This window comes from Symsagittifera roscoffensis, chromosome 3 (genome assembly GCF_963678635.1).
Source record: "Symsagittifera roscoffensis chromosome 3, txSymRosc1.1, whole genome shotgun sequence".
Taxonomy (NCBI): Eukaryota; Metazoa; Xenacoelomorpha; order Acoela; family Convolutidae; genus Symsagittifera; species Symsagittifera roscoffensis.
Genome location: NC_087064.1, coordinates 44,064,123 through 44,091,869, shown reverse-complemented (window position 1 = coordinate 44,091,869; position 27,747 = coordinate 44,064,123). Strand labels below are relative to the sequence as shown.

The 27,747-nt window shown below is 40.6% G+C and overlaps 1 protein-coding gene across 1 annotated transcript; it reads left to right on the top strand.

The window, feature by feature from the left end:
* Positions 1-17,238: 17,238 nt before the first annotated feature.
* LOC134841727 (stomatin-like protein 1) lies at positions 17,239-18,117 on the top strand. The gene has a single exon (XM_063857762.1). It carries the CDS (start codon positions 17,239-17,241, stop codon positions 18,115-18,117), a length of 879 nt encoding a protein of 292 aa, XP_063713832.1.
* Positions 18,118-27,747: the final 9,630 nt, after the last annotated feature.

Below are 27,747 nucleotides of genomic sequence, written 5' to 3'. Positions count from 1 at the left end.
CTACAATTTGGGACCCTCCGAACTAACAAATTTTCAAAAAATTTTCTTTTCCGAGATTATCATTCCAAAAACGGTTGCAGTCCGGGAAAGTGATCAAAAATGTCGACTTATGGTATCAAAGTCATCGCGATCCGTCGGCAAGTCATTGAGATATTGCCAAAAACGCGTTTGTCAAAATGGCCTTTTTTCACCACCTATATAGGTTCTGAAATACTTTTTCCGCAATTCCTATTGACAGTGCCTAAAAATAATTGAAACGAGCATAGTAGCCCCGTACGGCGCTGGAACAATGCAAAAAACCGGACCAAAAATGGTTTGAAAACAAAAGTTTGGCCAATAACTATCAAATTTGGACCCTCCAATTCCTTCCTTTTCCATTCTCTAAGTCGTTAGCTCTATCCACGGAACTAATCGGAGGGTTACTCAAAAATTTCTCCAGTAAACGAAAACGTTATGCTAGCACGCTCCGAACGCAAAAATTTTTATAGCTCTTACTTCAAAAACTCAAAAACTCGGTCCCCACAACAGATTAACAAAATTCGGAAAATTATCAATATTTTGATCGAAAAATTTTTGTTTTTTCTAGATTCTACTGAGTTCTTTCTCACGCGGTTTCTTATGTCAGGGGAATCGAACTACGTAGTAACTCCCTGTGTAAAAGCTTTTTGCTGTTCGGTGAAGCTCGGATATCCAAAATTTTGGGGGTCAACAGTGAGGTCGAAAATCGGTAATTTTCGACAAAATTGGGGTGTTTCTCGGGTCTGAATAGGAGATAAGTAATGTATAGTAGGGACAATAATCTATTAGTAGTCAATAATGAATATTAATATACCTCCTTTGAACCAAAATACCCGAATTAAGACCCTTAACTCGGAAACTTGTGATCGATGAAGAGTAAAATCGGTCCGCGCAAATCGTGCCACCCACCTCGCAAGTTTTGATGAAAGCTCGGAGAAGCTCGGATATCCAAAATTTTGGGGGTCAACAGTTAGGTCGAAAATCGGTAATTTTCGACAAAACTGGGGTGTTTCTCGGGTCTGAATAGGAGATAAGTAATGTATAGTAGGGACAATAATCTATTAGTAGTCAATAATGAATATTAATATACCTCCTTTGAACCAAAATACCCGAATTAAGACCCTTAACTCGGAAACTTGTGATCGATGAAGAGTAAAATCGGTCCGCGCAAATCGTGCCACCCACCTCGCAAGTTTTGATGAAATAGTACCCAAAATAGTAACTAAAATTGTTTCAACGATACCCAACAGTCGTTGTGGATGTTGTCCTTGATGCCCCTGTTGAGTGTGGAACACGTCGGTCAGCTTGCCACTCTACCCTCCGGTTACCGGCAAAATTACCATTAACGTGCTTAAAAAACTCAAATTACACTCAAGGGAGGGTGCCCAACCCGTCACCAAAACACACAATCTTTCTATCAGAAATGATATAAATTAATCTGAAACAACAACAAATAAGAAGGTCAGATCGCATCTTGTCCGAAAATAACATTTAAACTATCCCTTTATGTTTTTTACTGTTTTTGGTCTTTTTTGGATTTGTTTTTTACTGTTTTTTGTACTTTTTTTTCTTTTCAAATAAATTGGTTTTTAGCTTTTTCTTGGTTATACATTATTTTTGTTTGGTTTTACGCTTTCTCTTTAATTGTTTTTGGTCCCGGGACCTTGGGACAAGCGGGCTCATGACTTCCCGCCTAATTCTCCGGCCCCAGGATTTTTCGGTCTTAACTAAGTTAAAAAGTTAAATAGTACTAGGCGGAGGGTACGCACCTTCCCCCTAGTACAATAAAGGTCATTAAGGCCTCTAACTCGTGCATGCGCCCGGAATGGAGGGTTCGTCGCTGAAACGCTTGCTGATCATGATGATCTCATGCCTTTAACAGGCCCACCCAGGAGCGCCATAAAATTGTCTATGTAACATTCGCCCGAATACTACACAGCGACGGAGCGTAGAAAAAGTACCTATTAACGACTGGCAGGCGTCAGTTATCTTAATCTTACCCGTTTTTCACCGTCTCGACCTTGCCAGTTGATTTTCTGGTCTGTTTAGGGCTAAGTAAAAAGTTACTATTTTTAGGCCATCAGTCAAACGACTTTTGATCAGCTTTCGTTTACATGCGAACACAACCATATAGCTGGGTCTCGAATCCTCAGACTACGTGATTGCTTTTAAAAACACGGCTCGAATAACCTATTTTACTATGTTTTTGGTGTTAGTTCTATATTAAATCCATTGGAGATGGATTGACACTTTCCTCTTCCTAGCTACTCATATTCTAAAATATCAAGCAATACCGGTGTCAATTCAAATGTCTATGGCATCAGAGTAGCTAAAAAGTTAGTTTACTACAGTCTTTCACCATATATCCGTCTCTGGGGGACCGAGACTCCGCTACCGTGTTTCCACTGTAATAACGTCGTTATTACTCCCAATTCGTAGCACGGGAGGGTACTGCTCTCCACTACTTCCCCACTGAAGCCTCCCTTCCAACTATCTTCTTCTGCTAAGGGTCTTATTGTGCGTGATTGTCACGATAAGAGGCTTCGTTTTTCTGTGTTAACGTGCGACTGTTTTCCACTACATTTGCTGTTGTTCTGACTTTTTCACCTTTTTCAGTCAAAATGGCCGTTTTTTGTATTTCTGAGAAATATCCGTTCGACAATCGAAATTTTGAAAATTGAAACTTCTAGAATATTTCTACACTCCTTCGCAGCACTGTTTTGTCGTAAAGGCCTTTAATCGTTTTTTCATGTTTCGCCGGAAGGTTGCGCTGTGCCAGCCTGGCAGAATGGCACAACCACAGGACTCAATGAGGACATTGATCATGCTGTCGAGGGAGTATGTGACATTCGTGTGACATTCGACCAAAATGGACAAAAATGCAGATTCGGCGATTTCGAATAGTTAGCAGCTAACCTTCCGAATTGACAGTTTTGAGATATAAGTGACGTTATTGGGAGGATTAGTCAAACGGTGAAGGTCAAGATATTCTGGTATTTTGAAATTTTAAAAATTCGAACTGAGAAGTCGCACTTCCGAGAAACGGCAAAAACCGCCATTTTGGAAGAAATTCAGAAGAAAATCAGAACAACAATAGTTGCGATAGTGATAACTACGAGACGTGCGATAGAAAATCAACAACGAATAGCAGAGTTAGGAGAGACCGTTCCGAGTTGCAACGATTGTGTCGCTACAATAGTTGCAAGGCCCTATCACAACAACGATGAAGGGTGGAAAAGCAGCCTTCCGGAAGGAAGATAAGGCTGTTATTTCTCCGGATTCAGGAATCCAGAGGGGCCTCGGGTTTGAACTGAAACTGTTTTATATAATTTTTTAGATTCCCGGTTATGTCTTGAATTGAATTTATTTACCTTGTGAATTCATTTTCTGACGATGAGAAGCTAGGAGTTGAGGGAAAGGGTTGATCCATCTTCGATGGAGATGATGATCTTTATTTACTTAACAGAAACAATAGTAATATAATGAGTAGTAGTTGCCCTGTTTTTAGGAGTGACCTGGTGGTCTGGGGATACTGAGACCCAGCCATGAGCTCAATAATTTTGCGTGTAAACAAGTTAATTTGAGCGTTATGGTCGAAGCGGGAGAACAGTAACGTTTTTGTCGAACCGATGTTAGGAAGACCATCAAAAAACTGGCTTTGGTAGAGACGGTGAAAAGCATGTAGAGCTCTGTTTAGACGTTGGCCAGTCGTCTTAGAACCTAGCTTTATTTTCCGTCGATATGTACTTCCGGGCGAATGTTACATAGATGTTTTTATGGCGCTCCTGGGTGTTATTCTTTTTTAACATCATGACCGGCAGAACCGTTAACGAGCACTCCGCGCCGAGCGGATGCTCATAATAACGCCCTTAATAGGCCCTAACTGCCGGGGCGGAAGGGTAGTTCGGAACCCGAAAGCCTTCCGAATTACCGTGAATAGCTTTTTAACCTAGTTAGGACCAAAAATTCACGTTCCAGGAAGGGTGGGGGGATTGGCCGTCCCCTCGTTCCCTGAGAGGTTTGTCAACAAAAACACTTAAAGATATATATAAAACCAAACAAAAAGTAGTATAGTACCCAAGAAAAACAAAAATATAAACAATAACCGAAAAAAAATAAAAACAGTAAAAAAGTAAAAAAAAAAAAAGGATCCGACCCTCCCGTTGGTTGTTGATAGATATATTGTTGTTACAGTCATTTATATCAATCAGGATCGTTACGACCATTTTTGTAGCCCGTTTGTGAGGCTTGTACTGTAGGGTTGTTTGAGTATTTAAGCACGTTAATGCTAATTTGCGCTCAATCCGGAAGGGTCTGCTGATCGAGCTGCTCGAATTTTCCGGAACGCCCCTCGTCACATGAACTAGAGTCTGACAAACCGGTTTTGCCAGAGATAGAACACTTAAAAGGTAAAATAGGCGAGGGAGATCGAACTTGAGGAAGGCGCCGTTCCCCATAGGGAAGGGGCAAGACGAATGACGCCACATAAATCGGAGGCGTGCCGAGCGGGAAAAGAAATGTTGCTCAAATACGACATGATAAAACCCTCGAAATCGCCATGGGCTTGCGGGGTAGTAACTGCAAAAAAAAGGGGCAGCTTAGGTTTTGTTGTGACTTTCGCTACTTGAACGCGGTAACGATAAAAGATGCGTACCCGATACCGCGAATGGACGAGAGCCTCTCTAAACTTGGTGATGCCAAGTTCTTCACCACATTGGACTTGGAGTCTGCCTTCTAGCAGGTCTCTCTGCGGAAGAAGGATAGAGAAAAGACCGGATTCGCGTGTGAGTTGGGGTTGAACCAGTGGAAGAGGATGCCCTTCGGCTTGTGCAACGCAACGGCCACTTTTCAAAGACTGATGGCTCAGGCTTTGACCAGAGTGACAAAGAACTCGGGAATCTTGTGATGTGTTACGTGGATGACGTAGTCATAGCAACACCAACCCTGGAAGACCACATTGATCGGCTCGATGAGGTCTTTGGATGCATGGAAAGAGCAGGCTTGAAATTCAAACCATCGAAATGTGAAATCCTTAGGGATTCAATCAAGTACCTAGGAAGAATGGCGGACAGGCATGGTGTGAGGCCGGACCCGGAACCAGTAGAAGCTGTGTTGACATGGAAGGCTCCCAGAACGGACACACAGCTCATGAGCTTCCTAGGGTTTGCCAACTATTACCGTGAGTTCATAAAAGGATATGCAGACAAGATGTATCCGATGCAGAAGCTGATGCGCAACAAAGGGAAGAAATTCGAATGGAGCGATGAAGCTCAAACGGCCTTTGAGAACATAAATCAGGAACTGTGCGAGGCGCCAGTGCTAGGCATGCCTACTGAAAAGGGCATGTATGTTCTTGACACAGACGCATCAGTGATAGCCATCTCGGGAATACTGCATCAGGAGCAAGAATGGAGTGGGGGAACCGTTCTCCGTCCCATTGCATATGGCAATAAGGTGTTAAGTGACACTGAGATGAAATATGGTGCACCAAAAGCAGAAATGTTTGCAGTAGTCACATTTGTGGAAAAGTACCGCTCATACTTGGGGAGCGCTACCTTTAAGTTACGCGTGGACAACAGGGCGTTATCCTGGTTGAAGACATACTCGATGGATCAGAGTTATATTGGTAGGTGGATAGTAAGATTAGATGGCTACCACATGATAATCGAGCACAGGATGCGTGACAAATACCAGAATGCTGACAGCCTCAGCAAGAAAACCGAGTTCTATGAGAGACTGGAACAGAAGCAGGCCAATCAGGCAGAAATAAAGGAAGTATTCTCGTTTCTGGACAAAGAAACTTATGAAGCGCTTCCCTTAACGAGATGGTTGGACAAGTCTGGACATCCAATTCCGGGATATCCTGAGTTACCTGTAGAGAAAGCATCCGAGATAAAGATCCTATCCAAGAAGTACCTGGTGACTTTGGATCTGTTGCTGCGCTCGAACCTGGTCCAGCAGGTTCTCTCGCATGAACATTAACAGCCTCACGTTATTGGATAAAACGGTGCAGGTCACACCGCAAGTGTTGGGGATGCTGGGTGGATTGTTAGAGAGAGAAGTGACCAGAGATGACCCCGAGTGGGCAGCAGCAGTGGCATCCATGACATTCAGTGAGAAGGTAAAGATCATGCCGTCCAGACGACAACACAAAGAGAACGAGAGGGATTGTAGGACAATAGTTCAGCAACTAGTATCCTCAATACCACACACGAGGTTTTAACCAGAAGTTCTTACAGACGGAAAGAACAGGGGAATGATACGCAAAAGAAAACCGTTTCCTTTGTGGACCAGGATAAAGAAGGAGAAAAGGTTGAACGAAACCTGGTGCAAGATTGTTTGTCCGGGGAGACGAACAGTGAGAAGAGCCGGCGAGTTCATGATCAACACCCGGGACAAGGAAGTTTGTCCGGGGAGTCTGATGTAGATGAGAAAGCTCCTGATGAGAAGCAGGACCTGGAGAACAAAGTTTTGTCCGGGGAGTTCAGATGGATGCGAAGAAAACACCGAACTGACCCAGGCGATGGTGCAGACTCCGTCGCAGACTCTTCAACAGATGACAATCCCCGAAACTCAGGAATTGACACCTACTCAGACAGGAACTCGAGCTCAGGATCGGAACTGTCAGAACTAGCGATCCACACACTACTAGTGGAAACTCGAGCAAGGGATCTGGATAGAGCGGTACATCAAGACCCTGACAGTGATCGCTACCTCGTACCAGGTGAGAGAGTCTTTGATAACGCAGCGGATGATCTGGAAACAATAGCGGTATCGAAACGTTTGATGAGTCTGTTGCCACAAAAAGAAGTAGTCAGGACTGATCTTCAGCCATTCGAACAGGAAACACAGCCATTGGCAAAGATTTGGTGCGTTAGGATGCAAGAAGATACGGATCATCCCAATGAGCTGAATAGTCAGATGAGGGTCATGAAGACGTACTTGAAGGCGAGATACAGACTCTCGGATCTTCTAAGAGCGCAAAGAACAGGGGAGCGATACGCAAAAGAAAACCGTTACCTTTGTGGACCAGGATAAAGAAGGAGAAAAGGTTGAACTAAACCTGGTGCAAGATTATTTGTCCGGGGAGACGAACAGTGAAAAGAGCCGGCGAGTTCAAGATCAACACCCGGGACAAGGAAGTTTTTCCGGGGAGTCTGATGTAGATGAGAAAGCTCCTGACGAGAAGCAGGACCTGGAGAACAAAGTTTTGTCCGGGGAGTTCAGATGGATGCGAAGAAAACACAGAACTGACCCAGGCGATGGTGCAGACTCCGTCGCAGACACTTCAACAGATGACAATCCCCCGAAACTCAGGAATTGACACCTACTCAGACAGGAACTCGAGCTCAGGATCGGAACTGTCAGAACTAGCGATCCACACACTACTAGTGGAAACTCGTGCAAGGGATCTGGATAGAGCGGTATATCAGGACCCTGACAGTGATCGCTACCTCGTACCAGGTGAGAGAGTCTTTGATAACGCAGCGGATGATCTGGAAACAATAGCGGTATCGAAACGTTTGATGAGTCTATTGCCACAAAAAGAAGTAGTCAGGACTGATCTTCAGCCATTCGAACAGGAAACACAGCCATTGGCAAAGATTTGGTGCGTTAGGATGGAAGAAGATACGGATCATCCCAATGAGCTGAATAGTCAGATGAGGGTCATGAAGACGTACTTGAAGGCGAGATACAGACTCTCGGATCTTCTAAGAGCGCAGAGAAATGACCGCATGAGAAGCAACATGAAAAAGTGGATCGAAAATGGTTCTCCGGACAAAAGAGACCTCGAGGAAGATAGTTACCGCATTCTGAGACAGTATTTTATGCAGAAAGAGGGAAGGTTATATTTGAACAAGGACGGGATTGTGGCTTGCAAGAGAAGAGATGAATTCAAAGTCCTATACGAGTATAACGCAATAGTGTTGCCGCAACTCTATCAGACACAACTCTTATTCAGGTCGCATGATCAGATGGGCCATCAGGGGATCGACAAAGTATATCAGAGGATACTGAAGCGCTTCGCAAGCCTGGAATGAAAAAGGCTTGCGAGAAGTGGTTAACAGCATGTCTGTCATGCCAACAGGTCAAGGATCCAAGGAATTTGCAATTTCTTTTACAATTGATTGAGTCGTCTGAATTCAACGAGGTGGTGCAGATAGATAACCAAAAGATATGCATGACAGACAGTGGTTATAATCAAGTCTTGGTCATGATAGATCACTTCACGAAATATGCAGAGGCCGTGCCCTGCATAATTGTCTCAGCAGAAGAGATGTGCGACCACCTGATCAATACGTGGATAGCGAGACATGGTTGTCCGATGACGTTTCAATCGGATAACGGAACAGCTTTCGTAGGAGAACTCACGAAAGAGCTAATGAGACGCTCACATGTTGCTCAAGCTCACTCCACGACATACCATCCCCAGACAAATGGCTTTGTGAAAGACAGAATCGAAGGTAAGTGTCGATGCTAAGGGTATATTGTTCCAGGTACATGACCGATTGGGACAGATATCTTCCCTAGGTGATGGGAGCTTACAATAGCACACAAAATTCCACCACCGGAGTTAGTCCACTTATGATGCTGACCGGGCACGAGAAGTCTTTGCCCTTGACTTTATTCTACCCAGAGTATGAGGTTAAGAAGACGTCACCACAGGTCTATGTAAGGGATGTAATTAGACGTCAGCAAGAGTTGAACGACTTGTGTAGACAAAATACTCAGCAAGCACAGGCAAGGCAGAGGAAAATACTTGACAAGAAGGCAGCTGGTGCAAAAGCTTATTCGGCAGGGAAATACGTATGGGTATTTCAGAACGTCATACCACCGAAAGGAACAAAAAAGCTCCTAAAAAAGTAGAGGGGACCCTTCATGATTACGGAGGTGCACCAGGAGGGACGCTTTTATAGACTGAGTACTGGCCGAGCCGCTCATTACGAAAACATTAAGCCACACAACCCATCGACAGAAGACTGGTGTATACCTGCGGACATGGAAGAGGGGGATTATCTAATGATGGACCCTGCTTGTGAGGTCAATGAGAAGGGCACCAGGGAAAAGAACGATGGAAATGAAGTCATAGAGAAAGGAACAAGTACACCACTGTACCTGGACGCAAACGAGGTGATTGAATCAGACAATGAAACTTCACCCTACGCAGAAGAGGACTGGCAAGACCCTGAACAAATGGAGGTTCCCAAGAACTTGGAACCGAATCTTCCGTTCACGATACAGACTCGACAGAATGACAGGACAAGACCCAGTAAATGATATAACCCTTACGGCGAACGATTTTGTAGTGGACAGGATAGACCTAAAGAAGATAGGGGAAGAAGTAGTGGGTCTAGAAGAAATAACTGTGTCACAGGACATTGACATAGTCGAGGATCACGACGATGAGTGGGTCGATGACCGGTCGAAACCCGAGGTAGAATTCGACGACGAGCAACAGCAATCCTACGAACAAGAGTTGACGAATCTGCGTGTCTTGGAGTGGCTGAACGATTTGAATTCGGACCCAAAGGAGACCAGTGTCACAATTCAAGATGTAGATCGCGAAAGCATGAAATACATGAAGACCGAACTACTCATTCCGGCCTCCAACCTCGACTTGATATCCGGTATGCGATCGACGGGGAAGACGAGATTTTTGTCCGGGGAGTGGGGGTAGGACTTACCCACACTGAAGTTTTATTTTAAAAAAAGTAAGAATAGCAAGAGAGACAGGGGATTTAGAAGCAGAAACAGGCAAAGACCCAAAGAAACCGGACATAGGGAGGGCAGTTGAGTCATATTTTAATTTGTCAAATGAATATTCAAGTAGCATAATACTAACGGACAGCGATTTCATACTCACAGATAGAACATGTGCGATAGCAATCACAGCAGACATGAGTTTTAAGACAGCGTTATCGGCAGATTTTGAGAGAAAATATAAAAACATAGAATTCCTTTTGAAGAAAAGACCAGGAATAGGGGGCGTAGCAGCCTTGCCTCCGGCGGCGTCACAGATACCGGGAAAATACTTATGTTTCTTAGTGAAACGGGCGACGGAGAAGCGGCACGTAGACCCGGAAAACCCAGTCTTGTCCTTGACGAGATTGAGAGACTTCCTCGGGGAAAGGAAAGTAAAGGAGCTTTCGCTTCCAGTGTACGATCCAAACAGAGGGCGACTGCATCATCAGGAACTGTACGCGCTCATACACGTAATCTTCTCTGATATCAATATAAAAGTATGCTTTCATAAGAAATATTACTTAAGTATAGGCTGAGTTAAGGTGACATGCAAGAGGGTGTCATACTAAAGTATGTGTAGTGTGTGATATGTGTGTTATGTTATGGAATGTGTTATGTTATAAGGATCATGGGAAAGAAGGAGTTAGTGACCACGAACAACTGAATAAAGATCTTAGGAATAGATCCAAAGTTTGGACTGTCCAATCTTTGTCGAATTCCAAAATTTTAGAGACCGATTGATTTTAATAATTTTTAGGATCAAAATCTTTTTATCTGACTGTTTTAAATAAATTTCAACAAGAAGTTAAGGTGAAACGGACAAGTGTGATATTCGTGACCTCTTTTCCAGATCCTGATTGATCGTTTAATTACTCACTTGAGTCAAATCTTTAAATCATTCCGAAAAGAGAATGGATAACTTCAACTTAGATGATTTGATGGACCTGGCAGAGGCATATGTAGGACCGATGGTAGATGCGATCTATCGTCGGCTAATGGATCGAGGCTTCGCTCTGGAGGACCCAGAGGTAGTCATGTTGCTGACCGCCCTGATAAACATCTTGGGGCATGAAAACCGTGGGGACAGCCCCACGGAAGTCCTATTGATGGCAGCATATGGAGAGAGGGGAGTACTAGACCGCCCTAACATGAGAGTGATGAGGTGGAGAAACGGAGCTCTCTCAGGGAGTGACTTGGCGAACGAGCCTGGACTGGGAAGTTCTAGGACTTACCAACCAGGTGAGATGCCTTTGCCCTTCAAGCCCAAGCCTGGGCTGAGCAGAATGCATCAAGAGATGAACAGCGAGGCTGCCTCGTCTAGTTCACCAATGAGAATAGCTGTGCCACCAAAGAGGGCGAGAGTAGAACAGGGGGTTCAAACGAACCAAACCATGCAAGATCTAGATGGGACTCTGGAGAGCTGCTCTCCATGGGTTTACCAGATTCATCACGGCCCATAACAGTAGTGATAGTGGGATTGATGATGCCGATACGATGGCTGAAAGCTCATGTGAAGGAGAACAATAGACAGGAGGCGCCAACGAGAGAACAATTGCAGAAATTGGATTTTCTAAAAGATTTAGATCTTTTTGAGACAACGTGCAAGACTCTGAACATTCCGATGGAAGTGAAAAAGATATGGGCAAGGAGACGACTGATGCCATGGTTTAGAGCCAATATGACTGCATGGTTGTACGAGTATGCCAAGAAGCATATGTCGAAACACGGCAGAGTGTACAGTGTGAATCAACTGGACATTGGGGCAGGAGCTTTCAAGCGAGCTTTCGTGACTCATCGGAATGCAGTGACCACCGCTGTGAAGAGATTTTCCAGGACAAGTGAACGTTCATGAAAGGGAAAAAGAAGAGATGTTGAAGGAAGGTTTGGAGAGAAACGTGACGTTGTGCCTTCACAATAGCTTCTGCAAAAACAGAGAATCTAACGTAGATCCCCTACCTTGTAAACAAAAGATAGAAGAGCAGAAGTGTTGGAGGACTGTTTCCAACAGCGTCAGAATAGCTAACGATGTGTTGCAAGACACAGAAACTGAAAGTGCAGAGTCAATGTCGCAGGAGGAGGAGATGGAGCATTGATAAATGGCCGGAGGACAAGATGCAAAAAGAAACGAAATTAGAAGAATTTAGAAGTTTTAGAACTTCTAAACGACGAAAAGAAGAAGTTAAAACTCAGAACTGTTTTATGTGTGTGACAAAAACTCAAGTGAGAAGCTAAGCAACCCAGTTGTAATTGAAAACTGAAAGAACACATTTAGTTGAGTTTTGAGCATTAAAGAATTTTTTGCAATTAAAATTTTGTATTTTGATTTTAGTTAGTGGCTTTAGAGACACTTAATATTTATTTAGAACGGCTTGAGCAAAGAGTATATTTAAATATTCTAGCCTGCATGATTGTTTTTAATCAACTAGGAAAACTGATCACTTTGTGGTGACATGAAAGGCTTGAGTAATATCTTGAAGAGGGAGATTGTTTAATTGTTCTTTCTAACAACAGAGTTCCTTAGTTTTAATAATCAGTACAATAACAACCAAGATTTCCGAAGGAAAGAAACATAGTAGGATAATTTTAGCTTTTTGTTTGGCAGGACTGTCCTGCAAACTAACACCTTTTAAGACCTAGGAGAAAAAGTTTTAAATCAGGGCGTTGACGTTGGAAGTCAGAAAAAATATTTATCTTAAGTCATATCCTCGAAAGTGCAGATTACTGAAAGAATTTGGAAGGCTATAGTAGTGTAGTATGATGCCATTTATATTCTGCAGTGAGTCGATATGACGTGGATAAGAGTAATTCCGTGCATTTTGTAAATTCTGTTCGATGACACTGTATCATTTTTACGAACATTGCGAGATTCAATGGGGACATTGACCGGGCTGTCCGGGTAGTATGTGACTTTTGACCAGAATGGACAAAAATGCAGATTCGGCGATTTCGAATAGTTAGCAGCTAACCTTCCGAATTGACAGTTTTGAGAGATTAGTGACGTTATTGGGAGGATTAGTCAAACGGTGAAGGTCAAGATATTCTGGTATTTTTGAAATTTTAAAAATTCGAACTGAGAAGTCGCACTTCTGAGAAACGGCAAAAACTGCCATTTTGGAAGAAAACCAGAAGAAAAAAAATCAGAACAACAATAGTTGCGATAGTGATAACTACGATAATTGCGATAGAAAAACAACAACGAATAGCAGAGTTAATAGAGACCGTTCCGAGTTGCAACGATTGTGTCGCTACAATAGTTGCAAGGCCGTTCACAACAACGATGAAGGGTGGAAAATCAGCCTTCCGGAAGGAAGATAAGGCTGTTAATTCTCCGGATTCAGGAATCCAGAGGGGCCTCGGGATTTGAACTGAAACTGTTTTATATAAACTTTTAGCTTCCCGGTTATGTCTTGAATTGAATTTATTTACCTTCTGAATTCATTTTCTGACGATGAGAAGCTAGGAATTGAGGGAAAGGGTTGATCCATCTTCGATGGAGATGATGATCTTTATTTACTGAACAGAAACAATAGTAATATAATGAGTAGTAGTAGCCCTGTTTTTAGGAGTGACCTGATGGTCTGGGGATACTGAGACCCAGCCATGAGCTCACTAATTTTGCATGAAAACAAGTTAATTTGAGCGTTCTGGTCGAAGCCGGAGAACAGTAACGTTTTTGTGGAACCGATGTTAAAAAGACCACCAAAAGAACTGGCTTTGGTAGAGATGGTGAAAAGCATGTAGAGCTCTGTTTAGACGTTGGCCAGTCGTCTTAGAACCTAGCTTTATTTTCCGTCGATATGTACTTCCGGGTGAATGTTACATCGACCAGAATGGACAAAACGTAATTTCTTATTCGAATTTTTATCGGAACATCAGACCGAGAAGATTGATAGTTTTGATCAATTAGAGGTCTTAATTGTGCCTTCTTACGAACTCGGAAGGGTCAATTTGGAGTTCCATGTTAATTTTTAAAAATTGGATTTGAACGTGAACGACACGTAACCTTTTATTTTTTCGCACCAACTGAAACTGCGAAATCAGAACAACAGGATTCTCGGAGAGAACAACAGAAGTCTCAGTGACAACAACAACGGAAAGACGACAGCAGATTTAGATTGTGATTAGGAATTGTCAGAAACCATTACGAGTTGTAACGATTGTGCATCTACAATCGTTACAGAACAATTCACGAGAACCAGGAAGGGTGTTGAGACGACGTGTCCAACCTTCCGGAAAGTATTAAGGACGTTAATTCTCCGGATTCCAGAATCCGGGAGGGTCTCAGGAGATAACTTAAAAATCATTTTATTCAACTTTTAGCTTCCTGGAAACGTCCTGAATTATTTTAATAACATCCAAATTCTTTTTCTGATTATGAGAAACTAGGATTTGAGGGAAAGTGTTGATCCATCTTCGATTGAGATGTTAATTTTTATCTACTAAACAAAAACAATAGTAATAGTAGTAGTTGTAGTAGTAGTAGGGTAGGCTTAGGATTTCTCCATGGGTTTTGAACCCTCGTTTATAAGTTCATAATTTTTCCCGGTGGGTTGCAGTTTCCACACCAGCAAAGAATTCTCCACATACACAAGTTGTTTTCTGCAAAATTTCTGTTGAAGGATTACCAATACGTGTTTGTTGTAGATATTTTCATGCTGTCATAATCTTGATTTTCGAAAATCACAATTTGGCTTAAGTAGTTGTATAGCGTATTAGAACATATATAGTAAATTTCATTTGACTTTTTCAGTCTTGTTACACGAACAGCAATCTCACCACGTGTTGCTTGTCTCGTTCGTGAATCGTTTTTATGAGAAATTGTATTCAAATCAATGTAATGTTTTTTTTTTTAGTAGTGATACTAATTACAATATGTCGTGTAATTCAAAGTACATTGAGAGTGGAAGGAGCTTTAAAATTTTCAGTCTTTCAGTATAACTTATTTTGAAATTATTTGTAATCCAAGAAGTCGCTCGTTTTTGTACTCTTTCTAGTTGTCTTAATTCTGCTTTGTTCGGATACCATTTTTGCGATGCATAGCTTTTAATTGGTACAACGTATCCACAGTTTAAGTTTAGTTTTGACTTTAATGATGTTTTTTTTGGAGATATTCCGTTTGATTTTGTAAAAAGCTCCCATTGCTTTTGATATGCAATTTTCAGCATTTACTGACCACGAAAGGTTGTCACACATTAGTATACCTAAGTCTTTTTGGGTCTTTGCGGTTTCAACATTTGTTGTGTCTTTTTGCAGTTGAATTTCTTCAGTAGACAAGATCTTCATATCGTCACAATAGTCAAAACAATCCGAATTCTCAATGCATTTGGGAAAGTCGTTAATGAATATGATAAAAATAGAGGGCCAAGAATTGAGCCCTGTGGTACACCGCTAGTTTCTTCTTTCAAAGTTGATGAACTTTTATTGATTTTCACAAAATGCATTCTATCTGTTAGATAGTCTTGTTTTATGTCTTGTATTTGAATGCCTAGACCTATGCTCCGTAGTTTAGCAATTAGGATACTATGAGGAACTTTATCAAAAGCTTTAGAAAATTCTAGATAAAGGACTGATAGTGTTTGAACATTTTTGTCATCGTAGAGATCATATACTTTGCTCAAAAATTGTACCATTTGAAGTACTGCTGACCTTTTTTGCCGGAAGCTGTATTGTGCGTTTTCCAAGAAAGGTTGAACTTTGGGGTATATATTATCGAAGATAATTTTTTCGAAGACCTTCGAGGCGGAGCATAAAAGGCTAATTGGGCGGTAGCACTCAACTGACGCCTTGTTCTTTTCTTTAAAAATTGGGGCCACTTGACTTGTTTTCCAGTAGGTTGAGAAGAGCCGCTGGTTAATGAATGTGCGGAAGAGAAGATAGAGCATTTTTGACAGAGTATCAGAAAGATTTTTTAGGATTATATTACCTATACCATCAAAACCTGATGCTTTATTTGTTAAAAAAATTTTGAGAATGAATTCGATTTTGGTTTCTCCAATGTCAGATTTCTTCTGACAGTTTGTATTTCGTGTGAGAGGGTTAGGATTTGATTCCTTTTGATATACACTGATGAAGAATTCGTTAAAAAATGTAGCTTTTTGGGTGTCATCTCTATTGGGTTTTTCCTTGTGAAACATTTTTTGGGAATATTGCCTGGAATTACTTATTTTGTTCAAGTATTTTTGTGGGTCACTGAATCGTCTAATGCTTGTTACTGTTTCTTCGTAAATTGCTTGATCTTCAGTCAATGCTATTTGAAGATTTTTTTCCAGTTTTTTGTGTTTTAGGATAGGGCTTAAAGTAGGTTTGTTTAAAGTAGGGTTGTTTTGCCGATCAATACGCCGTTTTAATGTTTGTACTTCTTTTAGCATGTGAGACGTACTTGGTGTCACCCACGGGGGGAGAGTTGATCTGTGTGATGTAACCTTGGGTACATTGTTCTTTATTTTGTCCCATAACCATGCATACTACTGACGCAGGAGCTCATTTACATTACTGTAACAATACGGTATGAAAGGTTTGTCTTTTATTTCTTGATTTAAGACGTTTAATATAGTAAACAATTAGTAGCCCTGTTTTTAGGAGTGACCTCGTGGTTCGGGGATACTGAGAACCAGCCATGAGTTCACTATTTTGCATATAATTAAGTTAATTAGAGCGTTCTGATCGAAGCCGGAAACAGTAACTTTTTTTGTCGACCCGATGTTAGAAAGACCACCAAAAGAACTGGCTTTGGCAGAGACGGTGAAAAGCATGTAGAGCTGTGTTTAGACGCTAGCCAGTTGTTTTTATAACCTAGCATTATTGTACGTCGATATGTACTTCCGCGCGAATGTTACACTTACAAAGCTTGCTCCGTGTGTTAAGACCTGCTCAAAATTTACCGTGCTAAGACCTGCGCTTTGAATCTACTATACTGTTACGTCACACAAGAGCTTCTTACCGACAGCCCATGGAGTGAGGATCATACCGCCTGGTCGCTTCTGATCGGTCCTGTAGAGCTGTCGTGGCGCTAAAAAGAGGCTCTAAATCAAATTTGTTTCTGACTGGATGAATTCACGAAGTCAGGGTATGCATGGGTCTAGAACTGCGCGTTACAAAGGTCCGTCTGAAGTGACTTTGTAATTTCAGATTAAAATGGATTACTCTTCGGCGTTTTCGTTTGAAAGTATAAACAAGTATAAACCGTCATTTGAGTTAAAGAAATCGAAAGGTGGAGTAATGCCGGATCGCTCTAAATATACAACACTTATAAATGTCGAAAGTGACGAGCCTGAGCAACGAGGTAAAAAAAACGACGTAAACTATGTCGTTACATATTTTCTTACTGCGATAGGGTTTCTCCTTGTCATGCTGACAGCTCCTTTCTCGCTCCTATTTGCAGTGAAATCAATTGGTGACCAGGAGCGTGGGATTCACTTCCGACTTGGAAGGTTTTGGGATGTACGGGGCCCAGGAATTACTTTCGTTATTCCATTAATGGATAAGCTAAACAAGATAGATCTCCGAGTGAAGGCTTTTCATGTGCCACCAATGCTTGTTATGCTTCAAGATGGCGGATCAGTTTCACTTGGAGCCACAATTATGTACTCCATTCAAGATGCAGTTGTGGCCACTCTGTCCTTGCAAAACATCAACCACACCATTCGGACTCTTGCTCAGTCAGTCATGTACCAAGTTGTGAGCCTTTATTCCATGGAGAAGCTGCGCAGAAACAAAAAAGACCCAAACGCTTTCATTAAAAAAGAACTGCAGGAGGAGATTATGCAATGGGGTCTGTCTATACACAATGTTGAGCTCTCTCAAATTACCGAATTGACTCCGCCGCCCACGGCAGTTCAAAATGTCCAGGAGCAGTTAGGACCTATTTTTGGGCAACTTGGTGGACTTGAAGGGCTTATATCTACAGCGGCTGATTTTTACTTGCCACAATCAGATGGCATTGAGGAAACTGAGATCGAAGTATCGCGCAGCTTGATACAAACTTTCAAAGACAAAATTGAGAAACTTCTAGATTATTCAATGACAGAGACTATTGGTAAAAAGTTCATGTTCCATCTGTTTCCCGGAAGCACTATTTCAGACAACTGCTTAGACAGTTCACGAATTTTGGTGCTAGATTGTAAAAACTCTCCCGTAGGCGTTAAAATTTACGGACATGACGAGATGAGCTACTACGAGCGAGCGAGTTGCGACGTGGAAGTGAAAGTCGGGATTTCCGACTTACTGAAGCTATTGAATGGCCAAATATCAAAAACCTCTCTCTATTTCCAAGGACGAGTTGAAGTAAATGGCGATACTTCAGCCCTTGAACTTCTGTCACAATTTAAAGACGAGTTTCAAATATCTGAATTATAGTGATTCCAAATAGTGATACTGAATTTTCATAAACCACAAAATTTATTTGTACAAAAATTTTTCGCTCAGTCAATAATTGTTTCATAATTATTCTTCTATCCTTTAATTTAAGATTTTCCCTCTCATTTCATTTAAGTCTCACTATAAAGAACTCAATGAAATTAACAATGATGGCAACATTGACCAGATTTGCCGCCAAATCAAAGACGTTTTTTCGGTAATCGTCATTCGTTAAGTTGACATAAGTATCAATGGCAGAACAAACCTATATTCAGAAGAAACAAAAAATAAAACTCAAATAGTAGATTCCACTTCAAAAACTGAAGTGAAGCCATAATTTTTTTTAAACCTTGCCTTAGCCACCAGACAGCCATGCTTTAGCTTATAACTCTAGCGCTCAGCTTAGAGTATTATTACGAACCTTCTTTTATTTCTAACCTAACTCGCAAATAAGAATGTTCACTTATTTGGAAATGTCACTGAAGCATTGGAAATTGCTTAGCATCTGTTCTCTGCTTTATATGTGGCTAACATTTGGTTACCTGTAAGCTTCCGTAGATCATTGGTTAGTGTGCGAGACTCTTAATCTCTAGGTCGCAGGTTCGAATCTCAGACGTAGCCGTAGTTTCGCAAATTTTATGGCTTATTTCTACTTTTCTTATCTATCTGTCTATCTATCTTACATTATTTAATTTGCGTTTCACTTGACGCATGTTTAAGAAGTCCCTATGTTGACATGTTTAAGCTTTTTCAACGTTGTTTTTTTGGCATGCTTAACGAAAGAATTATTGCACGTTTAAGCTATATCGTATATTGTAATAATTAAGAAATATCTTTTAGCACACGTTTAAGAAGTCGCTATATTGGTCTGTTAAGAGCCAAATCATTGGAATATTTACCCAAGTCGACGTTCAAAAATCTGTTGGAGCGCAAATGCTTAAACTCTACTTTTTTTCCTAAATTCGCAACATAAAACTATCAAATTTTTGTTTCACACTTTATCTATCAATCTATCTATCTATCTATCTATCTATCTATCTATTATTTAATTGGCGTTCTATGTGAAACATGTTTAAGAAGTCCCTATGTTGACATGTTTAAGAGAACTCTATCTTTGCATGTTTAAAGTTTTCAACGTATTATTTTTTGCACGTTTAAGCTATATCATATATTAAAACGCTTAAGAAATTTCTTTTAGCACATGTTTAAGAAGTCTTTATGCTGGTCTGTTAAAAGGCCAAAACATGCAAGGGTTGAAAAGTTAACTCAAGTCAACGTTTCAAAATCTGATGGAGCTCGAATTTCTTAAACTCTTTAAATTTTTTCCTTTATTCGCAACGTAAAACTATCACAGTTTTTGTTTCACAGTTTACTTAAATAGTTCCGAGTTTCGCACCACCATAGTGGGGTGCTATCAGGGCACACTCATTGACTGCAAATCTATCGTCCATTTATGACTGCTCAAATCCTTACGGTTTTCGAGATATGGCGTCTTTTATGATTTTTTCTTTTTTTTTTCAAAGAACTAGATATAAAAAACTAAAGTTGTGTTTCTCAACCCTCTAGTGGGGTGCTATCAGGGTACCCTTAAGGCCTGCAAACCTCGCGTCCGCGTTTGACTGCTCAAATCCTTATGGTTTTCGATATAGGGCGTTTTGTATGACTTTTCATTTTTTTTTTTAAAAAACTTTGATATAAAAAAGCTAACCGAACTTGATTTTCTCAACCCTATAGTGGGATCTTATCGGGGTACACTCCAGAGCTGCAAATCTAGCGTCAAAGTATGACTGCTCAAATCCTCATGGTTTTCGAGAAATTGCGTTTTTATGATTTTTTCTTTTTTTTCCAAAAAATTAAGATATAAAAAAACTAACCGAACTTGAATTTCTCAACCCGAAAGTGGGGTGCAATCAGTGTACCTTCGAGGGCTACAAATCTAGCGTCCAACTAGGATTACTCAAATTCTAATGGTTTTACCGGTGGTGCGATTGAAGCGCTAGTTCAACTAAATTTCAAGGTCTTAAACCTATTGTGGGCTGCTGCCAGGGTGCTTCCAGGGGTTGCAAGTCTGGCGTCCAAGCATGACAGCTCAAATTCGTTTGGTTTTCGAGATCTGGCGTTTTTTATGATTTTTTTTCCAATTTTTTTTTTTCGAAAAACATGTATATAAAAAAAACTAATCGAACCTGATATTGTCAAGCCTATAATGTGGTGCTGTTAGGGTACATTCAGGTTTTTGTAAATCTGGCGTCGAAGTTTGACTGCCAAAATCTTAATGGCTTTCGACATATGGCGTTTTTCATGATTTTTTAATTTTCTTTTTAGAAAAACTTGAATATGAAAAAAAACTAACCGAACTTGAATTTCTCTACCCTTGAGTGGGATACTGTCAGGATACACTCAGGGTTCGTAAGTCTGGCGTACAAGTATGATTGCTCAAGTTCTTTTGTTTTCCAGGTATGGAGTATTTGTGATTTTTTGTTTTTTTTTGCGAAAAACGTAAGTGTAAAACAAATATTAATCGAACTTGAAGTTCTCAGCCCTGTGGGTTGCTGTCTAGATATACTCAGATGTTGCAAATCTTGATCTAAGTATGACTGCTCAATTCTTTAGTTATCGAGATATGGCGTTTCTAATGATTTTTTCAAAAAAATTAGATAAAAAACTAACAGAACCTCAAGTTCTCAACCCTAATGCGGGGGTACTGTTGTACTGTTCGTTGCTCAAGTCCTTTTAGTAATCGATATGTGTTGATTTCTTTGTTTTTTAGGATGCTGTTGCTGGAAAATATAGGATAGCAAATCTGCGCAAATCATTTTGGTCTTTGATATATAGCGTCGTTTGATGAAATGGAAACCCTTGATAAATGAGTTCAGCTTATCTTCACGATTGCATTGAATGTCTTTGTTTTAATACATGTTTTAGGAAGCTCTTTTTACGTTCAGCGATCTATTTGAAGCACCGTAGTTGTTAGTCATGCGCTATTTGCTAATTATAGAGCTGATTTTTGTCGTGTTCTGGCTAGTGTCCTCTGTACTAAATGTTTCACAGAACTAGCATTCACAGTCAAATCCAATTTTTGTGGAAACCCCGAGTTATTATTATTTTTCTGTGAAGACAAGACACTTGTAAGCTTGTAAGGTTGTTTTTTTAAGGAAAATTCTCAAAATATCTTCACGTTCAATTCGATTTTTCGCTGTTTTGATATTTTAAAGTTTAATTGTTTTGTTTGCTTAAATAGAAAGCCACATACGCTTGTGAAAAACAGTGTAAATAGCGTGAAAAAACGTGATTGATTTTGTTTCGAAAGTGGAATTAAGTTCTTACCATTCAGTGGAATAAAAAATTGATTTTCTATAAAATGTGCTAGTTTTATCAAAAAAGTGTCAATCGGATAGGTCAATTCGTTTTGTGTCATTTGAAGACCAAAATGTTAATCCTTTTTTTTACAAGCAAAGCTTGTGTTACAGTTTGAACTTTTTTTCCAACCTAAGTCGCAAATATTAGTGCTCATTTTTGAAAGTGTTCATTTTTATCATTCAGACTATTATAATACAAGTAGCTTTTTAGCTTCAAGGTATCATGGATCTGTAGAGTAGAGGTAGGGAAGGAGACTGGGCAGGGTCGGATGTTTTTTGAGTTTTTTCGTATGCTAGTGAAAATCCATCCGCTCTATAAATTAAGGCTTATTAGTTGGTAATTTTTTTTTTTCAAATTGACTAGTGCTGCTAATGCGTCATAATTGGCTTAATGCGTCACTTTGCAATTTTATAGTCTCATAATTGTCGTGCCTCAATGAAGAATTTTTGTTGGCTCAATGTTCCCCTCATTCAGTTTTTCCCAGTATCGTTATCGGTCATATTTTTGCTTGTGTATGCAAAGTACAACTTCGCCTCTGTCCTGGGGGGATAAAGCTCAATAGGTTCTTGAGACATGTTTATAAACACTTGAAAATAGTTTAGATGATATGAAATCATAAACAGATTCTCCAACGAATGAGGAAGGCCAAAATATCACAATATCAAAGCTCAAAAATTACAATCAAAGTGAAAAAGAATCAATAAATTTGAGGCAAATAAAGCTACTTTTTTCTGTCCTCAAAGGATGAAAAGTGTTTTGCACACAATATTAAGGTGCTGCGGAGAGCAATGTTTAATATCCAGATCCAAAGCTAGAGCATCAACCCTGATCATTTGCTTTCTGATGAGGCAATGGTCGCCCAAACAAAAGTTTACAAAAAAAATTATAGAATCGAATTTTTTTAATAAAATTTGATAAAATTTTTTTTATAAAAAAAGGAGATTGCTCAATTGATCCGCTCAATCAAATCTCATTCCAGTCGATGAGACATATTCCAGCTTAACAGGTCGAGCCAGAAGTTCCTTAGTACAAGATTTGCCAAATTACTTGAAATGCATCCTTGGTCAGTTGCGAGGAGTTGGCGTTTCACTCGACACTTGTTAAAGAAGTCATGATGTCGCCTGGTTAAAAAACTAATATTTGTCTAACTTCTCTGCGGATGCGAATTACTTTGTTATTATTATTTTTTTATAAATAAGGTACCATGGACTGCAAATCATCATATATCAGTTTTAGAAGATTTCGCATCTGCAACTTCAACATATTTTCAGCATAGCGAAGCAATATGTTGATTTTTATATTTAAGTTGTCCCAATTCTGTGGCAAAAGATTGATTCTGTTGACCATACGAAGCGACTGTTCATTCTAAAGTTTGTTATTAAGAGTCGATGAATGTAGTCTAGACTCTCACATAGATCGTAATGATTTATTTAAGGAAAAGTCTAAAAATTTTTAAGGCTCAAATTTACTTTTTGCGGTTTGACCTTCGATTTTTTTCAAGTTCAGTTCGTTTCCTTTGTTAAAAGACAGGGAAACTCCACTATAGAACATCGAAAGTGTAAAGGTCATGATAAATGTGATAATTTCTAATTACGAGTGTGGAATTTAGTTATCAGATTTCCCAGCGAAATAAAGTTTTACCTATTGATCCATTTTTTTTTTCAAATTGGTTTAACTCTATCAAAAAAGTGTCAATAATAAAGTATTCTGGAAATTCAAAGAGCTTTTTTGTCATCTCTTTTTTTTCTCGGAAATTCGAAAGCTGAATTTTTTCAAAAGCAAGTCGGTTTTGTTTCTTTTTCTTGCGTTCATCGACTCTTTTCCAACTTTCTCTTGGTTATGTTTTAAAATGTTGAAAGCGCATTTGTATGCTTTTAGCCTTTTTAGGATATTTTTTCGAAGATAAAAGTACGAACTTTTGGAAATCAAGTGTAGAGCTTTGGCCTTTCTAAAAACAAATATTATGAGTTTCTGGCGCTCACATGCTTTCGAGGTCAGATCCGAAAACCATCAGACAAAAGTTTAGACGAATGAATTTAAGTTGATTTCTTGTTTTCTTACGCAAGAATTCGAATCCAGATTCAGTTTACGCACCATAGTCAAACCGTGGGTATAATATGGCGCAGCGAGCAGTTACCAAAAAATCACTCCGTTCTGGAAAAAAGCCTCGGTGGAACCATTGATCGAGTGGGACAAATGGAACCAACAATTATTCCTAGGCATTATAGCTAAGGATGGAATAAACCTACAAAAGCTATTGCAAAATCCCCCACCTGTACGAAATCCCTACGAACCGGGGTATGAACTATCCATAGAGGGGAAACAAACACACAAGCACGAGGTCGCAATCTAAGTCAAGAGAAGCGAGTGATATGGGATAATCAAAGCGCTTATTTGGACAGACTCGGACGAACAGTAGATGGCGTCCCGTGGGAAGAAGCAGACATCAAATGCAGAAGCTACACATATATCTGTTTGGGGGCGGAAGGTCAAAGAAGAATAACACTATACTACCCGGATCTAAAGATCCAGGAAGTTACGACCAGGGATTTCTGGGAGAGACTGAGGAGACTGTTCCTAAAAGAAAAAAACGTTACCATTGATATGTATGAAGCCTTTACAAGGAAACAAGAGAAAACAGAGACGCGAGCAATATCACTGTAGCCTAACGGAACTTGTGGTAAAAGGGAACTTGAAATGCGCTAATTGCAATGACGGGGGACTGGAGACCGAATTTATCCGGGATCTGTTTACCGCAAACATGTCAAATGACGAGGTTCAGAAAGACCTCTTAGCGGAAACGAAAATGCCTGCACAAGCACTCGAATGTGCAATTAGAAGAGCGAAGGGTTTGGACAACCAATTACGTATTCGAAAGCAGGACTCAGCACCATCTAACCAAATGGCAACCATGAAAACAACCAGTTGGATTCATCCAGAGGAGAGGTAATAACAATAATCGATACCCGCCACGGGGAGGACGAGGAAGACAACAACAACAACAACAAGGCAACTCTTTTGGCCCGGGGCAATAACAACAATGCCCTGCGAAAGACAAAATATGTAACAAATGTACAAAACATATCCACTATGCACGGTTATGCAAATCCTCTAACCTCAATGTTATTCAAGTTGATCTGACATCTGAACCATCTCCTCAAGACACAGAAGTAGCAGCCTATGTTGAGTACCTGCAGGCAGGCGACCTTATTCCAGGTTGGGAACTCGTCCACCCGGATCACTCGACAACGAATTAAACCCGATTCGAAAGCAAACCAGTTGGTCAAATGGGAGAGGCCAATTTAAAAGTTCATTTATTGAGGGTTCGAGCAGGACCAAACAACCTCGTCTTCGGATACTGGGTTGCCCACGTCGTTCATCAATCAAAAAATGGCAACTCTTATTAGAGCGACCGTAAAATCAGCCAAACGATTACAAACCAATGATAACGACGAAGCGAATAGGATGGTCTGTTACAACGGATACAAAATCCCGTTGTTTGGAAGAATCATTGCGCCTATTGAATCAGGGGGATGAACAGTCAATACAGTCTCACTGATTGTGGTAGATGACAACCGAGCGAACATCCTGGGAAGAAACATCCTACCTTTAATCGGAGTGCAGCTACCGCAACAAAAACCAGCTGGTAAGTCAGTGAACCTTTTTTTCGGATGATACAAATTCTTCAGATGCAAAAATTACCAACTGGGTAAGGTATAGCATTCTAGAGGCAGTTCATAATAAAACGGAAAATTGTCACTCCGTAAGCGGACGAGAAACGCGAGTGGTTTGCGACGCGAGTTGGGACGGTATTGGGTGTGCGTTGGAACAAGAAACTCCGGATGGTTGGGCTACAATTGCTTATGCTTCACGTTTTCTCAATACATGCGAAAAGAAGTATGATGTAAATGATTTAGAACTCCTTGCGGCAGTCTGGGCAATATGGCGCTTGAAATATTACCTAGATGGTAGACGATTTACACTAATTACTGACCATCAAGCTCTAATCAGCGCCCTACAATGCAACAAAATCAGTAAAATCTATCAAAGTAGGCCTACCAGATAGATAGATAGACCGTTTACTGTCGTTCGATTTCGATATTCAATTAAACACAGCTTCCGGTATGTCATTACCACCATTTAGAAGAATCTTGTGGAAATGCCACAGCGGCACACCAACTGTTATATCCTTCCATCCGAATAACATTGCATCATTCGACACTTCGAGACACCCGCAGCCCAAAGACCTTACCTTTAGCGATATGACCCACCAAGTAATACCATCTGATGAGAGCCGAACCTTCAGGAGAGTGGACAATGAGAAAACTGATAGGATGTGTCAAACAATTCAAGAAGAGACCTCTCAAAACTGCCTAGTTACAACCACGGCAGAAAAAGAGGGTGTGCCCAAGTACAGAAAAATATAAGGAAACTATTCGACAGACTTCATCGCGGCCGCCACCAAGAGGGACCGGAACTAACAACCACTTCAATAACGTCAGAGACAGACAATCGGTGAGAGACGGCATACTGCTATCTGACGTCAGGGCAGTCATACCAAAACAACTTCGCCAAATCCTTGAGGATTCGCTCACATCCGGGACAAGGCGGTATGCTCGAAGAGGCCAAAAACGTGTGGTATCCGTACATACATCGCGAGCGATATCGTTGCCGCGGCTCAAAACTACAAGGAATGCCGCCAATAAGGTAAAAACCTTAAGGTCAGGTCAGGAAAACAACATTTCATGGCGTTAGACGCTGTAGTAGAACCCAACGGAGAAATCCATTTGGATTTTTCCGGACCGCTACCAGACGAAAACAATAAGGAAGATTATATACTGGTAGGTGTCGATCGATTTTCTAGATTTCCGTCAGCAAAAGTAGTAACAAAATGTTAAGGCGGACACAATAATTTGGTTAATGCAAACACAGATTGTTAACCGCGGGGTCCCAAGGAACCTTTGCTGTGATCAAACACAGGGGCTTAGGGCGAAAAAATTTGTGCTATTTTGCAAAAGCAATAATAATAAACTGATATTTGCGCCAGTGGACGATCATTGCTCTATGCGCATGGTTGAAAGATTGATAAGAACACTTAAAACGCGACTCTCGGTTATGAAAATTGATAGTAGAAACAAACACTACAATTTGGCCTCTGATATGGCCGAACTCAATAAACTCAATAAAGCGTCACGCCGTTAAGCAATATTGCCACAATGCCTAAATCGTCAAATTTATCTTGTTAAAACACGAACCAAAGATTACTCACAAAACCAGCCCTAACAGCTGAGGCGATGTGGAACCGCGAGGCCAATAGTGAAGGTGAATTAGAAGTCACCTACCCTCAGCATCAACATCTTCCAGAGCCGATTTTCAACCCCGAACCAACAGCATCACGGCATACAGAAGCATTAGGACGAGCAGAAGCGACGACCATGTCAAGGGAAAATACAACACTCAGAGAACCAGGAACGAAAAAGAAGGCTACAGATAGGCCACAACGCCCCCAGTCGGCGACAGCAATTGGGATACTAGCGACGAAGAATTTGACCGTCAAGTAATGGAGAAGTTTCCAATAGGTGCGCACTTACCTTTATCTAATAAACCATATGATATGATAAGTGTAAGACGCGAGTTGGTAAAAAAAAACGCAAAAAACGATATATCGTTTATAAGAACAAGAAAACCAATTCGTACTCTCACAAATCAGGAAAAACAGAATATCGAAAGGGCACCACTAGAGTTCCTCAAAGATCTTGTTAAAGGCCCACAGTCCACGATCAACGTAAAACTTGGACTAAAAATTAAACAGGTAGCCCGGAAAACTGTTACCTCGGACGGAAAGTCAAAAAACCAGGGGTTTTTGGACCGCAATTTAAAATAATGGAAAATGGCTCTATAGTTAATTATTCATCCCACACAGCTTTGATTCGTGAGAACGGGAAACAACCACGGGTAATTAAACACGATGGTCGCGCTTTTGTACCGGATCCACGCGTATAAGGAAAATGTAGATCGGCGGCTCTAAAGTTTTTTGCTGCGTATAAACACTTACCATGAACAAAACCTCGTGTTTCTCTGGTAAAAGACAAGACACAATCGGAACGAGAAGCTATAAAACCTGGACAGTCCACCAGCCAAGCACAACCTAAAAACATAAAAAACAAGCCAGCCCAAAAAAATCTACAAACCAGACAGAACCCGAAAAACTCCAAACGAAAAAAGTCAGCCCTAAAAAATCTACCGCAGAATATTGAGTCGATCCTAGCA

Bases quoted from the DNA above. Each gene is read 5' to 3' on its own strand.
- LOC134841727 (XM_063857762.1), top strand. From the start codon at position 17,239: ATGGATAAGCTAAACAAGATAGATCTCCGAGTGAAGGCTTTTCATGTG.